General features: G+C 40.9%; 1 protein-coding gene across 4 annotated transcripts in view; it reads left to right on the top strand.

Annotated features, from left to right (window-relative positions):
* The first annotated feature begins 8,021 nt into the window (after positions 1 to 8,021).
* Positions 8,022 to 17,120, top strand: part of dscamb (Down syndrome cell adhesion molecule b) — a 99,825-nt gene continuing 90,726 nt past the window's right edge. For 3 of the 4 annotated variants that reach the window (XM_026368783.1, XM_026368766.1, XM_026368774.1), the window contains exon 1: positions 8,022 to 8,874. In XM_026368783.1, the coding sequence (XP_026224568.1) occupies positions 8,832 to 8,874 (43 nt within the window). In that variant the 5' untranslated portion in view covers positions 8,022 to 8,831. The remainder of the gene's footprint in view (positions 8,875 to 17,120) is intronic. The other variant, XM_026368792.1, reaches the window with a different exon arrangement.

Below are 17,120 nucleotides of genomic sequence, written 5' to 3'. Positions count from 1 at the left end.
GCCTGGATAAGATGAGAGGGATGAGACAGACAATAGGTGCGTGGGTATATCACTGCTCGTTCACTGGTACCACACTGTGTGCTTCCAGTCATATAAAAGACAGCTGGTTTTGATTTATTTTGTTTTTTTAGATCAATTACTTGTAACTGTATGGCAACTCTCCCTGCTCAGACAGGCGGGAGTGTGACTAAGGATGGCGCATGCTATTCTCACAGGCTATTCACACTTACTCTACCCCCTGTGGTGGTGGCGTTGCCTCACTGCAGTGTATCTCTATCTGTTTGTTCATTCATAGGAAAAACATTAGTGACATGTAGATGAGTCACATAGGCTAACGTCTAAACAGGCCGCGGTGGGAGTCAGCAACCCTGCCACCCTTCTGCTCCTCTCCTTGAGGCACTACTCATACCAGTATCCCTAGTTACTCTCACACTTACATACACACACACATGCCGCCTGTGTTTGTTCAAATACCACCGATCCCACCTGATGCGCTGGGTGCCACAGACCAGATGTTTCAGTAGCAGTGGGCAGGAGAGCGGCAGACTGTGGCCGTCCTCATTATTCAGATGCTGTTTGTCAACTTAGTTAGGATGCTGTTCTGTACTGGAATCAGTTTAATGCATTTACTCCAAGACCCAAATGAGATTTGTGTGTTTTATTTACTTTGTGGAAACTATCTGAAAACATCCAAAGCTTTTTGCCGATGATAACTCCAGTGAGGACTGTTTATCCAGTTTGTGGTAATTGAAATAACAGACGTAGATGTTCACTTGTTAAAATTAGCTTAGGAAAATATACATTTGAGCACACTTTGGTGGTTTAGGTGTTTTCACACATACAACAGCTCTGTGTTTCCTATCAACAGCTGAATAAAGGCGATTTGCAAATTCTTACTTCAACTTTGTTGTGCGAGTCCTGACATATGTCGGCCTGACACTGTTAATCGTGGAGCAAACAGATGGAGCAGGTGTGTGTGTGCGTATATACAGTATGTGTCACAGTCCCCCCCGTGTGACTCCCCGAGGTTATGTCAGGTGCATCACCTGGAGTTTGTTTCCTCATTAGGATGGGCCTCTCCAAGGTGAAAGCCAATTAGAAAAGCTGAACTTGTCTCCCAGGTCTCATGAGTGGGTAGAGATCAGATACATCTCATCTCTCACAAGCAAATTACTTTCACAAGTGCACTACTCTTGTGATGCTCATTGCAGAGGTAAGCCTACTGTATTTCTGTTTGCTCCTATAAAACACATTTTCCCACACTTTGCCATATCTCCGTTTTCCCACAGCAGGCAGAGCAGAAATTCCACTCTGAACTGATATTCTCATGAAGGCTGGTTCACTGACTCACCTTGCGATGTGGTATTGAGTCTCCTTTGCGCTTGACTGTGTCCCTCTGTTCTTACAGCTATCTATCAGTTTCATAGCATGCAATCTGCATCCTTCCAGCCTCCCACTACCCGCCCACCAGCGCTGTATCTGTTGTGCTCTGCGTGCATGTACTATGCACATACTGTGCACACAAGCGCATTGTGTTTTTGCAAAAGGGAGCTCCTGGGCACATAACACCCACTACAGAACTGCCCTAGCAGGGGTAGGAGAGCATGGAGGGTGGTTGCCCCCGTGCTAGGTGTTACTCAGAGAGGGGGGAGATAAGGGCTGTGAGGAGGTTGTAGACTGAACGAAGGCTGGCAGGGAGGATGTTGGAAGGCAAGAGGGGGGGGCTTCTTCATACATTTTTATGACCACATAGATAAGGTCAGTAGTGTGCCATCGTTACTAGGCAACACTGCGACCCTGAGTTGGATTGAGTTGTGAAGCTGAGAAGTCAGATATTCTTATTACAACAGCCCTGCTTTGGTTCTGCTGTGTGCATTTGTTAACAAGCAGCCTGTCTGCATGTACCATTCTCAGAGTCAAGGCTGAAAGGCTGCTTTAACTGGACGATTAACTGAGGCACTGAAATAATTAGAAGGCCATTGATTAGGTTATTACATGGTTACAGCCATTTTGGTGATATAGCAGTATCCGTATGATGGTAATAGTGATGAAAAATGAAGGTGGGGTGTTTGATTATATATTTTTAATGATCCAGTTCATGTGGGGATACACTAGACTGTGGGTGTATTGATTTTTCCAGTTTTCAAGCAGAGAATGGAGGAGATGGAGACCAGGCGTATATGCAGTCAGAGTACAAATCACCAAAAACCCCCCTATTCTCTCCCTCCTTTTACTTACATTCTTCACCTTCACTCCCTTCCTTCTACACCTCTCCCTTCTCTATCCCCTCTCTCTCCATCATTCTCTCAGCTTTCTAACCTCACTTCCTTATTTCTGCCACTCCTCCAGCAGCCTTACATTACATTTTCCCCTCTCTCCTCCTTTCCCTTGTTCCCCTGCCTCTCCTCCCATTTCTGTCCCCTTCAGCGTCCTAGTTTAGCACGTCAAGGTTGGCTACAGATATGCTCCTCTGTGCCTTGGGGCTAACCAATGGGAAACTGGCTGGGGTTGCTGTAGCAGACTAGGGTGGTAGTATCATGAAAGGTTACTGTAGTGCATGTGCTGTGGTCCATTCTGCAGCGTGGAATTGAAATCTTATAGGTTAAAATACAGTTTTCAGGAAATCTGGGTCTATATTGCATCTAACCTCGGAAATGTTCTCATATGTGTTGACAGTAATTTACTATTACTGTAGAATTAGTAATTTAGTGAAAAACGAAGCCATCTGACATTTTTATTTTTCACTTTCTTGCAAGAGTTAGATGAGAGTACTTATACCCTTGCTTATGTGAAGCTAGCCTGGCTCTGTCTGAGGTTAAAAAAACAATTGCTCACTAATGAATATACTATATCTTGTTTATTTAATCCATAAAAACAAACCAATTAGTGAGCTTTATATGTGCTGTGGGGCAAATTTTGTTACCTTCAGACAGAGCCAGACTAATGTTTTCATTCTATTTCCAGTTCTAATGCTAAACCAAGCTGTTGTACTGGAGAGTTTAGCTACACAGTGACATTGATATTTTCTTTCTTTAAGCAACAATGAGCCAAATGATGAGAGTGGTATTGATCTTCCACTGTAAAGATATGTAAATATTGCACCATATCACAATAACTGAAATATTTTATCTTATGCTATGATATTCTGAAGTCACAGTTTAACATTTTCAGTGTCTGTTAAATATATAAAATCAAAGTATAAAATATTAAAATATTTTATCCAAGGAATCTAACAGACCTTTGAGTGCATACGGGATGTGAACCTAAAAGAAGGCAATCAAACCGCTGACCCTTTGTCATTTGCTCTTCCACTGACCCCCACAGAATCCCCTCTCCTCTCTAGTAATCTGCCATTAGTCCCTTTGACATGTCTTCATTTTAAACCCTGATGACTTTGACACAGTTGGCACATTCCCAAGTTATAGCAGTCCTAATTTAAAGAGTGTGCATGTGTCCTGATGCTGATTGACCTGCAGGTGTCTTTTCATCCCATGGGGACCAGTGGAGTGTAAGAGTACACCACACTGAGCTCTGTTTAGGAGCCACACCACTTTGGCCCTGGCAACATGTAACCTTAGACACACTTCTATCAGGAGCCACAAGCGTGGCTTGTCTCTTATCAATGTCATTGTCTTAGCAAACAAAAGGGATCATTATACTGGTACTGAGAATGTTTCTATTCTGAGTTAATGGGTCGCATAGTGTAAAAGTAACCTGATCTTCCTTTGGATGATACAGGAGCGAGCCGAGGGCTGACATTTTGCTGATGATTGGCCAGGCTGTGTTTAGTTGTAAGAGACACTGGGCTTCACAGGAGTTGTCAAAACAAGAGGCCCCATCCTGAGGGATTACCCAGACTGTCTGCACACACGCCAGGGACAGCGCTGACCAGAGGGACAGGGAGGGGGAACGGGGGGTCTCTGGGTGTGTATGAACATGTGTGGAGAAGAAGAGTAACAGACATAACTAATGGAGAGTGTGCTTATCCAATCATTGGTAATATTTTGAGATGACATTGCTTAACAGAATGATTATGAATGATATGGTAGTATTAGAATATATTTCAATTAATCACGAGGAACCCTTGATTTGATTTAACTTGTGTAATTAATGTGGTCACTGAAGCATGTTACGTATTGTTACCTACAGTATTTCATCCCGTTTCATTAGGCAGCAGGAGAGCACATATAGCATGTATGGTGGAGGTGGCACGTTTGCAGTAATCTACATTAATGCACAGCAACACTTAAGCAGAAATTACAGTGACTATTGGTCATGATAATGAGTTTTAGTCATGCAGACTCCAACACAAATGAAGCTGATTGATTGACCGACTGTGAATAAATATCTTAACTAAACATAACACAGCAAGATGTAATCAGTGTCAGCGTTCTAGTTTGCTCTTGATACATACTGAGGTCTGTGAATTGTGTAAACCGAGCTGCAGTACTTTGAATGAGTTGCTGTGAAATCCTGTAAGAACATAGAACGTAAGTTCTAAAATAAATACTGACTTTTTCTTTGATTCATCAGTAAGCAATATTAGAACTAGTGTGGATATCAGGATATCATATAACAATATTTACACAAAATGATAACAATTCAGGTAACACCTGCATTATAGTCGAGGATATTTTTAAATATGGATGAATTAAAATAACATGACACCCACTGTTAGAACTCTATGTCGCTGCTGCCACTAATTCTTATTACTATTTTCTATCTTCTGTCTATCTTATTTTATTATACCATAATGAAGTTGGCAACGTTACCAACGCAGATCCTATGCCAGTGTGACGACTACAGTCTGCGAAGTCACGACCTTGGGTGAGATGTGTCCATGAGTGGTCTCATATGTGCTCTACTTCCTTTTCTGTATCCCTGCACAGACATGGTGGCACATGCAAAAAAACAGACAGACATGCATGCATGGCCACACAGCAAAGCCAAGACTGCCGGCAGCAGCCCAGGGGTCTCATTGTCACATTCACTTACCACTGTTTAGGCATCATGCTGGGGGGCTAAAATGAACTACACCCTTCTCCTCCCCCCTGCCTGCACAGTAAACTCCAACCCCACCAAAAGTCCTCTCTGCTCTCATTCAAAATATGACTGTAGAGATACTGAATAATATTACTTGGTTCATTTAGTTCCAGGCTTTTATCATGTTTTATATTAAAATATGTTTATCCACGTATGAATGCATTGAGTAGAGCTATTGTGATTGGTATATACAAAAACACATGGGCAAAATACAGGCATGTTGTTGTGTGTAAATAAATAACTTTATAAATAGATTGAAAATCAAAAGTGTTCCACCTTTAATTTCAGTGTGAACATTTACATACATACATACATACATACATTTGCCCTGTAAGAATATAAATATAAGTTTAGCCTCATCACCTGTCTAAATACAGTATAACCTACCAGGATTTAACACTTAATGCCTTCATCCGCTGGTCACTAGGTCACATCTCTTGTCTCCAGAGTGAAAATCAAGGTATTGTCTTTCCCATCAAGTAGCTTGTTCAGTTGTGCACCTGTGACAAACACTTGCACCTGTTTTTCATAATGATGGAATGCACCAATAGAAACATGTGATCTGCATGTACATCCATGCTTAACTTAGTCTCTTCAAAATTGACTCTTTAGGATCAAAAATGAGTCTTAGATACTGAAACATACTGTACTTATTCAGGCCCGCATTAATGATTTCTCTCAACCTATAATATCACTACTTCATTTAAATGCAAACTGAACATATTCATTTCTCAAATTAGTATAATAAAAAAAACACACCTGCTTTCATTTGTCTGTTTAAAGTAAGTTGGTCATTGTTGACATTACGCTGTCTTTGTTTGCTGTCAAACACATATTGTGAAACTGTGCGTATACTGGGCAACTCCCAAATACAGTATGGGATGGTAGCGTGTATATACTATACACACAGTACCTAATGCAGCCTCCCTGTGAAGTTACCGGTCCTCAGGTGAAAAGAGTCTCAGCTCCTTTTTTGCTGTTAAGTGACACCAGGTGCTTGAGTTAAAACAGATACGTGTGTTAATTTCACTGTGTTAGTTTCCATATTGCACACAAACAAATATAACCTTTTGATTTGCTTTTCTTTATTTATTTATTCAATTGCCTCTTCTAAAATTCTAATTTCAGCTTCTCATAAAATCCTGTTTGCCGAACTAGATTATTCCAATGTCTCATTCCCCCTAAAATGTCAGATGACACTTTCTGATTCCATGTGTGCTCCCTTCTTCCAATCCCTTGAACCCACAATCACATCTATTTTCCACTTTGGGTTTTGTTTCTTCTACAATTTAACATTGCTGAAGGCTGAACTGAGGGAAACTGCATGAAGTTCTGCTCTGGTTGATTACCTGTAGTGGATGGAAAGGTCCTGCCTTTGCCATTATACACACACACATGTAATCCCAGAGAAAGTAAATTAAAAATACAGAGGTGCCCTTGAGTAAGGTGCTTTACTTCCTCTGTAAAATTGCTTAGTGGAAGCACAAGCTGAAGACTTTGTAATGTAAATGTACAGTAAGTGCATCAGAGCACTGCTGAGAGCCAGAATGTGCATCTTCTGAGAAAAAATATTTGAAGCCAGGGTGGCAGTGTTCACATCCCACAGTCACTGCTAATGAACATACTTTATGTTGATGCCAAGAATCCAGAGCTGAAACACCAACACAACGCTCCTAATCCACTCCAAATGACAGGCAGGATCATTGACCCACTGCCCTGATTCACCCATGTTTTCTCCTGAGCACCACAGAGACTTCAACTTGTTGGGGCTTATCTGACGGCTTAGGGAAAAAGCAAGTAAAATGATCCTCTTACTTAATTAAACATTTGTTTTGGAGAAACAATAGGTCAAAATAAGGACATGAGTGATACAAGAACAATTTCATTTGAATCACTGTTGAATAAATCAAACAGAAGTAAGGGGGGGAAAAAGAGCTATACCATTTTAAAGCAAGCTGGAACAGTGTGTTCTGGTACAGACTTCAGCAAATGCAGAGCAGTGTTTGTGTTTGTCTGCTGGGCTGGAGTGAACACTGAAAGAGAGAGACAGGCAGACAAGTGGGCAGATACTGTAGACAAACACACATATTGACAAGGAGACTGAAGAACACCTTTGCCAAATTATATGAGATTAGGCTAATTACTGTAGCTCTCTTTGACAAATAGCAACACCTATTTATGTTACCATGAAAAAACAAGGGCCAAGTATGAACACACACCATATATCCTTGTATGTTTTCTGCATTTCTTTTCCGTTTTGCTCTTTACATTCAGACTTGAATGTAAAGAGCACTGATATAAGGAGGGAAAATTAGTATCTTGGTGTAAACAAACTGGATTTCATTTTCAGTATATTCTGTCATGTGGAATAGAGAATGAGATGCAGACTGCCCTGCTGGTTATATCACATTCACTGTAACCCAGCTCTGTGGACAGGCCCACAGGCTTCTACAGCCTACTACAGCTACACCCTTGACTTCAAGGCAGGCTTTAAAATGGAGGGGTGGCGGAGGTGGTGGTGTGTGCATTATGTGTGTGTGTGTGTGTGCCTTTGGGGTGGGGGAGGCTTTAGTTTAACCCAGTATTTTCTTTATGCACTGACAAAATATAGCTCTGTCTTTCTATTTTATTTTAAATTTGCACTTCAATCAATAAAAGTGTGATTCCATTAAACACTTCTAAATATTTTTTCCTAATTCATGCATTTCAATGAACAGAAGATGTGCGTCATTGCATGTCCTTGCAGATTTTCATTACTACAGGGAACTCTCGTCTGTTTTTCATTCGTAATAGAAATACCCAGTTGGCTCCATTCAAGCCACATTTGGCATATAACGCTGTGTACTGAGTGCACCTGCACACCAGCAGACAGCGCTTTCTGTTTGAGTCGGTACATTTCCGTGCGTAAAAATGTTATCCTTGGTGCCTCCGTGCGTCAGGTGCAGCTCATTTCCTTAATGCAAATTCCCCACTCACTGCGTGCTCTCACACATTCACCTCCACTGGTACCTTGCCCTCAGGACCGACCGGTAGCCGCCTCTGCTCCTTTAAGGCAATGAGGAATTAAAGCGTCTGCAGGGGCAGGAGAGAGGGTTATTCTGTGTAATGCTCAGAGAGTCAGTGTGGTGCGATTAGAGAGCGGCAGCGGGGAAGATGCGCTTGCTCGCCTCTTGCTGGACGCACAGAGGCGATGAAGATGATCTGACTTTGGAGTCTCCGAAAAAAACCTGTTTTTCATTCTTATTCTACGACCCTCTCCCTTATGTTTGCCTCTTTGCTCTTTTAGTTATTTTAATTTTCTAAAAATTTTTAGTTTTTTTTTTTCCCCGAAAGATCATCCGTCAGTCTTTAATTTAGGAAATCGGAGTTTGTGACATTTTTTAAGATTTACTTTAGCCAGTTTGGGCATTCATTTTTGTTTCGAGATCCGCTCGTACCCGGCTCTGACTCAGCATCACACACACCTGGGCTTCACCCCTTCAGCATCCCTTTGAATAACAGGGAGAAGCAGCAAGACGCGGAGCACAGGAGGAGAGTCTGAGCACAGCTCTCCTCAAGACAATCACGGAGCCTCATTTATGTCCAAGCGCAAAGAGGCTCAGAAAACAAATCAGAGTGTAACGAAAAAGTAGATAGGAGATAGTAAAAAGTAGACACTTAGACCGGTTTGCTTCAAGAGAGTGGCAAATGTTTAACCTTACCCCAAGCGCACAGAAGAGAAACCCAGGGAGGCACCGGTCGGAGGAAGAAGAGAAAGCATAGCTTGGGGGGATTGAACGGAACGGGGCATGTGGATATTGGCTTTTATCTTTTTCCAGAGCATCTTGAATGGTAAGTTTCGCCGGCTCATTTTGTATCAGTGCTCATTACCTATTGCAGAAGGCAAATCAGTGGTAGACAGCTAAGTGACTGGAGAGGGAGGATGGAGGTCACCTGTGACCCACATGAAATGGATTTTATATGGTTGTCAAAAGGCTGACACCCTTGATAGAGGGAGAGAGACGGGCGAGGCTTGAACTGCGTGTTAAATCCTTCAAGCTCTCCTACAAAACATTAGACACATCTCTGGCCTTCGCATGTACACCCTGAGCCAGATGAAATAAAATGGATAAATTATGTTTATGTGAGACTCGATTTGATTAATTGGTCTAACTGTGTTAGTTAGATGTGATTTCATAGTTTCAAGTTTGAGTTGTTTTTCATTTATATCAAATAAATGGGATTGGTTTTTGTTTTTATTTGATGCCTAATGACACTTTTTCTGTCACAACCTTGTTCCACTGTGGCCCTTAGTAATAAGTGACGTATAATGGACATTTTAACCCTTTCCCCCTCCCCCACAGTGACAATATTTCTAAGTTCTAAGTGGCCTAAATTGATATAATGTGTGAAAATAATCATTGTATACAGATATTTGAGAATCAGTAATCCATATTGTCATTTTATACCTATTTGATGCATTCAGTTATATTAATGTCTGATATTTAAGTCTTATTCTGTCAGAATGTTTCCGACACATCTACATCAAATTCAAACATCAACACAGCTTTATGCTCTATGTCTTTAAACGTTGCTTGTAGGGAGAAAATCAGCACAAAATATTTATGTGGCAAAAACAAAAACGAGTGTAATTGAGTTGATGAGTCACATTTTTAGCAAAATCAGAAATAATTCACAAATAATCACAAATAAATGTTCTGTTCAAATTGCTGAAATCCCCATTCTGCATTCAAATACTGTATTCAAATGCCCAGATTTGGTTGTACATCTTGACTGGGTTTTTTATGCACACATGTATTTGCGTGAGTACATTTGTACTAGTACATGCATGCGGCAAGCATCGTGCACATATGGTTTATCCATAATCAATAGCAGAAAATTGATAGAGTTTATTGCATTCACTTATTGGCCAGAATCCCTTCTACAGGGAGGGATTATGGCTGACTGGGTGTGTACAAAAACAGGGGAAGAAACAGGGAGAGATGAAGAAGGGAAAGGAAACAAAATGGAAACACGTAAAAAAAAAACAAAAAAACAAGACAAACAACAACAAACAAAAAAAAAACACGTCAGCTTGATAAAATGGGGATTGGTCACATATTGAAAAAAAATCAAGCCCACGGGTGGCTGCATTTGTATCAATGGATCAAGAAAAGCTGAATTTACAAAGCCGAGATTTACAGGTATGGATACGAGGGGCTGTGATATGATATGGTGTGTCCCCAAAATGGATTTTCCCATCTGGCCCGAGATGATAAAATAAGGCTTCGAAATGGATTTTTGTTTCTGTGTCGTCGTTTTTTCAGGCAACCCTCAGTCGGTACCGTTTATTGGCACTGTCTCCATGTAAAATGGTATCTCCCTCAGCCCAGCTTGTGCTGAAACTCATAAAGGAACAATAAGGAATCCTCATTAATCATAATCATCTGACTCTGACATTAGATCAACTGCCAGGCAAGATTGTGTCCGTTTATTGCATAAGGGATTATTGAGGAGGCCTGTGGCAAACTACTGATAGGGATTAGGCAGTAGACAGTGTTGAGTGCAGACATTACACTTTGTATTCATCGTTTGTACTGCAATATTTTTTTAAGTATGTTTTTATCGCTTACTGTGTCTGGTGTCATATGTATTTGATTTTTCCATCACTGTACGGGAGGCAAGCTGTACGACTTTATCCTCAGCAGCTGGATGTTTTCTTTGATTATCGTGAAAATGAGGTGTTCATTGGCTGAGCAGGCATTGTCAGGATGAATGAATGACCTTGTAGATAGAAGCCAGCACAGCAATTGAATTCCAGACAATTCTTGCTGTTTCAGAGTTGGGCCTTTCACATGCTCACTGGCCTGTCTCTATGGTAACCTACTTAATGGGTGTCAGAGGCTGCGTCCGAAAACGTTCACTCATTCACACCACGCCACATGGGTTAGAAACCTATATGTTATGGTGTGTTCTGGTGCAAAAATGCAGAGAATTCAGAATGCGTGATAGTGTTTGGTTTATGTGTGCTACCTGTTTACTGCTTCCTCACCATTTCATTGTGGGATCATTTTTGTCCACTGTGTTGGCTATAGTGCATGGATATAATGTGTCTAAGACAAGTCAGATGTCACTGCAGGAAGGAGTTGACCATACAGTGAATAGGATATTCAGGTGTCTTTTCCATATTACTTTATGGTCATTTTAAACATACAGCATGTCAGCCTATACTCAACTCAACAACCAATAAAGGAATCCTGTAAAATAGATAAACAACTGTACAATGAAGAAAAATCTGTCATCTCTTATTGCATATATCATAGAAATCATAATTTCTATCAACTATAAACCCCGTGTTCGACAGCCAACAAGCAGATTCATTTTTAGTATTTAAAACAGTATGCTGCTGCTATTTCCTGTGCCTATCAAAGTAGAATCTATAAATTCAGTCATCACTACAGGAGAGGAAACATATTAAATATATCTGCCTGAAAGCTGCCCCTAGGCAAAACCCAGCAAGCTAAACTGACTTATTCAAATTCTCACTGCAAAGATATAATGAGACAAAGCTTCTTGCACAGTCTCCACGAAGACTCCGCTGATTTGTAGACATGCACATGGCTTAACCTGATGTTCACGACATAAAAAGGACTTATCTCATATGTCTTCCATAAATTAACATTTACACAGAAGTCAAGGGATCACACAATCAAATTTGGATCTCAATTAGCTGTGACCTTTCTCAGGGTAAAAGCAGATCCACTTGGAAATAAGGAAGATTTTCCAAAGCATCTAGCTCAGTGTAGCTTATAGTACAGTAAATAGCTGCCAGCACCAGTTAGTCTGCCAATTTTACATGACCTTACATTATTAGCAACCTGAAACACTGGATGAAAATGCTACAGGGACCTGGGTGGATGGATAGATTGAACTTGGCTACAGGTGGAAAGTGCAATGCTTCTACACAAAGCCAATGAATAGTGCACTGAAGAAAGATCAATTTGTTGAAGATATGAGGTGCATCTCTAGTCTGTGCATAGGTGTCCAGAGTGGCTTCCCAGTGGCCAAAGTAGCTCGTGCACATGCTCCATTAAGCAGAGAAGGGAAACCTGACCAGCCTTACAGCTGCACTTTCAGTTATTAGTCTGTTTACTAATTACCAATTAGGTTTGGTTGCAGAAGTGGTATCACAGCTTGTGAAATTAAATTACCCCGTGAAAACACATGGCGTAGAGGCAAGTGATAGATCATCTTGTGCAGTCTTACTCTGATATGAATATCTAATAGGTTAAATTAAGTTTACAAATCCACTTAACTCTTGCTCACTTGTGTGAGTTACACTGCAAGAGGGTTTGTTGGGTTACATTCAGAACTCTGTGTGTGATTCCAGTTGAAAGGGCTGCTAATGTTGGATAATGGATACCCTGATGTGTGATCATAATAGATATCCCCTAGTTCATACATCCTAGTTGTATAATGAGGGCTACTCTACTGTACCGTTCCTCCTCAAGCCTGTCTAGCGCTCTAATTAGGAGCAAGCTTTGGTGACTGGAGTGTGTGTGTATGTGTGCTGCGTTTCACCCAATATAAAATCTAATTACTGATCACACTGTGTCTGTCTGGATTCCACTGAATCAAGAGGTGTAATTGCGCAAGCCTGTGTGTAAATGTCTCTTGCATTAAAATGTTAACGATATCATTTAGCATCTGCAGGGAAGAGCGGAAAAGCCCTCAGCACCCAGATGTAGGTGTTTGATCATGCGTGCAAAGTGAGGTTGTAGTACATCTGGCGGGGGTTTCCCTCTCAGACAGGGTTCTCAGTAGAGAGGATGTTTTTAATTCACTCAGCACCTGTCAAAGTGACATGTTATATTACTGTGCCGCACTGCACAGGTACTGTAGCGGAGGAACTGGTGTATTATTTGAAATTATTATTTGACAGTTTAAAACAGACTAACTGGAGAAAGATGCTTATCTGCACTTCTGTACGGAGCTGTTTTTTGCATTGATTTTAGAAATTTAAATTATGACATTGGAAATTTTGGCCCATGACTTTCTGCATGACAGCCCCTCAACTCTCGTCTTGACCCAAAGGTGAAAGGTTGATTATGATATGTTGAATGAGGGGTCGCCAGTGTGGATATGATACTTCATCATGATAAATATATTCTACTGTTATCACATTGTTAGTTTTATAAGGTAACATACTTTCCTCTTTCCTCTTTAACTGAGAAAGTGTGTTGATCTAGTGGTTGATAGGATCTGAATGAGCAGAAAAGACAAGAACCCAACAGCGGACAACAGACAGAGCTCCCATCAGCCGACTAACCAAAAAGCAGAAGTGGGAGACACAAACTCAATATTTAAGCAAAGTGCAAGAAAAAAGTAAGCGATACTATTGATACTAAACAGAGAAAATATTTACTGTGAACTAATTTGTAATGTAAACTGTGAACAAACATTTAAAACCAAAAAAATATGGTTAAGAGTAATTTCTAATATATAATTAACTACTAGCTTGTTAATCCTTAATAGTAAATGATAATTTATTAGTTGATTCCATTTTATATTAAGAATCAAAGTTTGCAAATATCAAAGTAACTGTGGTGTAATACAAGAAAATGGAAATACTATACAGTAAAATAACAGGACTAAATTGTAACTACTTAAGCTCTTTCTAACTTTTAGTACAGTACTTGCTACGTCTGCCAAGAAAGACAAGACCAACATACGCTGAAGATGAAGGGATGATAAATAGCTCTAATTGGTACAGTTATTGGTATGGCAATTGCCATAGTTAATATGACACTCCCGTGGCAGTAGTTGCACTGGTGATGAATTCACTTAAGAGTTCAAGTCATTTTTCTTTATTATGTGTATTTTCTGTTTAAGTAAAGGCTTTAAAGCGGCACCATTATTAACATCAGTTTATGCATAATGCTGCATAAGCTTTTGCAATTAGTTTCCCTCCTGTCCTCTTTACCTTGCACCAACCCTGTCTCGTAAAAAAGCCCTTTTATACACTACACATTTGCAATTTGTAAGTAATTTGAGGAAATATGGTTTGTAAAAAAGGGTTTACATTTGTACTTCATTTCCATCAAAGTAAGGAAACGTGGTTGATTGACGTATTGTATCTGCCAGGTTACAAAATGTTATATAATATATCTGCAGATCATCAACGTACCTTATGGTTATGTCACAATATCCACTCATCATAAGTAAATTGTGTTTAATTGTGTTTGTGGTTTCTTGGTACAATGTACCACACCCTTTAAGTCAACACTGAAGTCAACAGTGACTAATCCCCCTTACGTTATGCAATTCCAAAGTCCACCTTTCAGCCCAAGCCTCCTATGAATTTGGTGCAGTACGTTCGTATAGCACAGGGGTGGCCAACCCTGGTCCTCAAGAGCCTCAGCCCTGCTTGTTTTCCAACTATTTCTGCCCTACTCTCTGCTGATTACATGGATCAGGTGTGTTCAGCCAATCAGAAGCAGGAAATGCAGAGATAGTTGGAAAACAAGCAGGACTGTGACTCTTAAGGACCAGGGTTGGCCACTCCTGGTATAGCACTTCAGCTAATACAAGCCACTAAACAAAACCCTGGCAAAATCTAGTTTCTATTGCAAATATAAATGGAAAATAAATATTATTTTTAGAAGACAGGGTTTCTTGCATTGACCATGACAATAACATTCATACTGTACATCTCTGCACTGATTAATTGGGTATTTTGCTCAAATCTCTATATTGTAAGTGTATTTCATTATCTTAAAAGTTAGGTTCTGGACAGCGGACAGAGTTTGTATGAGGACACAAGAACCCGTAGACCATGCAATGAATCCTCAGCTCTGTGTGTGTTGTACGCTGTGCATCAGACCTTAGCCCTTGTGGTGAGCACCCCACCAGAGCTTTTGTTCATTGCAGGAGACAGGTGGCAGAGGTGTGATGAGTTTGCTATCCATCAAGCACCAAGACAAACATTCACACTGGACCTCATAAATACTGGCTCTTAATCCAGTCCTCCACGTACCAGGGCCAGACATTGAACTCGCAACTAGCTGAGGCTCAAGGCTGAATTGATCCCAACAACTCCTGTCTGGACATGATGCATGTACCTGATGTATTGTCTCCTTAACATGTCTATCACTCTGTCTGTCTTTCCTGTGCTGCCTTGGCCATTGGGTCTTTGCTGTATGTTTCAAAACATGCACCCCAATCAGATTCTTCAGGTCTCCGGGAGATGCTCCACATCCACATCCAAATATTAAAGTAGGCTAAGGGATAACGGAGAAGGCAAAGTTGGATAGACAGAGTGACAGAAAGACAAATGGGTGCAGCTTGGTTTCTCGACACTGCTCTTTATTTTTAAACCTGGCACAGATGCTAAGATTTAAGACCAAGTTAGTGGCAGTTATTTTTAGCTGGCCATTTTTAAAGCACTGTCATGTTGTTGGAGTTGAGGTAAGGTGTGTAAGAGTGTGTGCATATGTGTGAGAGATGTGTAAAGTGCGTGCTATATTTGTGTGCTTCTTGGTGTTTATGCACTGGTGCAAGCACCTATATATACTGTATATAGGGAGGTGTGTGGTTTACAGACTGTGCATCCCAGTCTGAATGCAAACTTGTGTGTGTGCATTTAATTGGGGAGCTGAGTGGGTAGGTTATGCTGTGACATGGAGTGGAGCCAGAGGAGTCAGATTTATGTCCTTCCAGCCACTCATCGATCCCCCAGCCCAGTGTGAGACTGAGTGCATTGTCAATATTCTTAGCACTTTGTGGTATTCCTAGAATTCCCAGACCCTCTCTGCACAGACCAAGGTGTGATGCTGCAGTAAACCATCTTGTCCATGATCAAATAATAGGGCACAGGGCCTGGCAGCTGTGCATTTGATTGTAGGGTCGGCTAACAGTGAATAGAGGATTCTGCATCAGAAGAGCAGTTTAAGGAAGGAGAACTGGATGTATTGTTCTCACAATGGGAGGTAATTTGAACATAGTCCTGCATGGATCCCTAGGAGCATATAGCTGTTTACAAGTTGCTAAGTGTCCCTGTAGACTGTTGCCAGGATGAGGTCTATTGTGTGTTGCTCTGTGTCTCTATCTAGACCATCCATCCTCACCCTCAAGTGTTTATGCTAATAACTGTTTGATCAGATGATTAAATTAAAACTCCATTCATCCAAAGCACTAAATGCTCAGAATATATTTGTGTGTCCCTCGCTGCCTGGCTTCACACGACACAACTCCCCCCCCACCCCACCCCGGACCCAGCCACTGGAGGAAAGGAAGACCAGAGAGAGGAGAAGAGGGAAGTGATACATAGTGAAGGAGGGTTGTAATAAAGCAAACTGGGGGAGCAAGAAGAAAGAGAAAATAAGGATGTGTGTATGTTTTAGGGGCGGCGTAGAGAGGGAATGCTAAAAGGAGCTGTGCTGTGGTCCCCTAAGTGTTGAATAAACATGCTTGGTTTAGGGAAATGGCTGATAAGTCAATAAAGACGGTCAAATGAGTCTGGAGTATTAAAATGAGTATGGCACGCAGAAGCAGCAGCAGTAGCAGTAGCAGCAGCTTTAAAGGAGGAGGAGGAGGGTGGGGGGCTGATAAAGGCAGGGAGAGCTAACAGGATGAGAGCAGCCAGCTGCTGTGACATCAACATTAACACACTTCACCAGCTGCTGGTCACAGACATCGCTTGGACAAAACAGCGACAATGAAATAGCTTCAAACGGCCGCAAAGGCCACATGAGAAAATGATTACTTGTACAGTATTAGTAGTGAGAGCAGCGCATTTGTATAGCACGACTGTAAAATGACTGTAAAAAGGAGTACATTGCATTGTGGCTCATTTAAAAGAAAATAAATAACGCTAATATTATTATTATTCCCTTATATCCCTTGTTTACTGTTGCTGTAGATTATGATTTTTGGTTATGTATAGGTATTTACTGCGGCCTGAAATTGATGAAGTTGGTTACCACAAATTAATTATTACCCAAACGCCAGATGGAGAGTGGGAAATGTATTTTTACTGCCTTTACACAAAGGTGTGGCTGAATTCAGGTAACACAAGTGAAATAAAATCCCTGAAGGCC

Source organism: Anabas testudineus, chromosome 13 (assembly GCF_900324465.2).
Source record: "Anabas testudineus chromosome 13, fAnaTes1.2, whole genome shotgun sequence".
In the NCBI taxonomy this organism is placed as follows: Eukaryota; Metazoa; Chordata; class Actinopteri; order Anabantiformes; family Anabantidae; genus Anabas; species Anabas testudineus.
The sequence above is the reverse complement of the archived record's forward strand: the minus strand, read 5'-3'. Positions and strand labels throughout refer to the sequence as shown.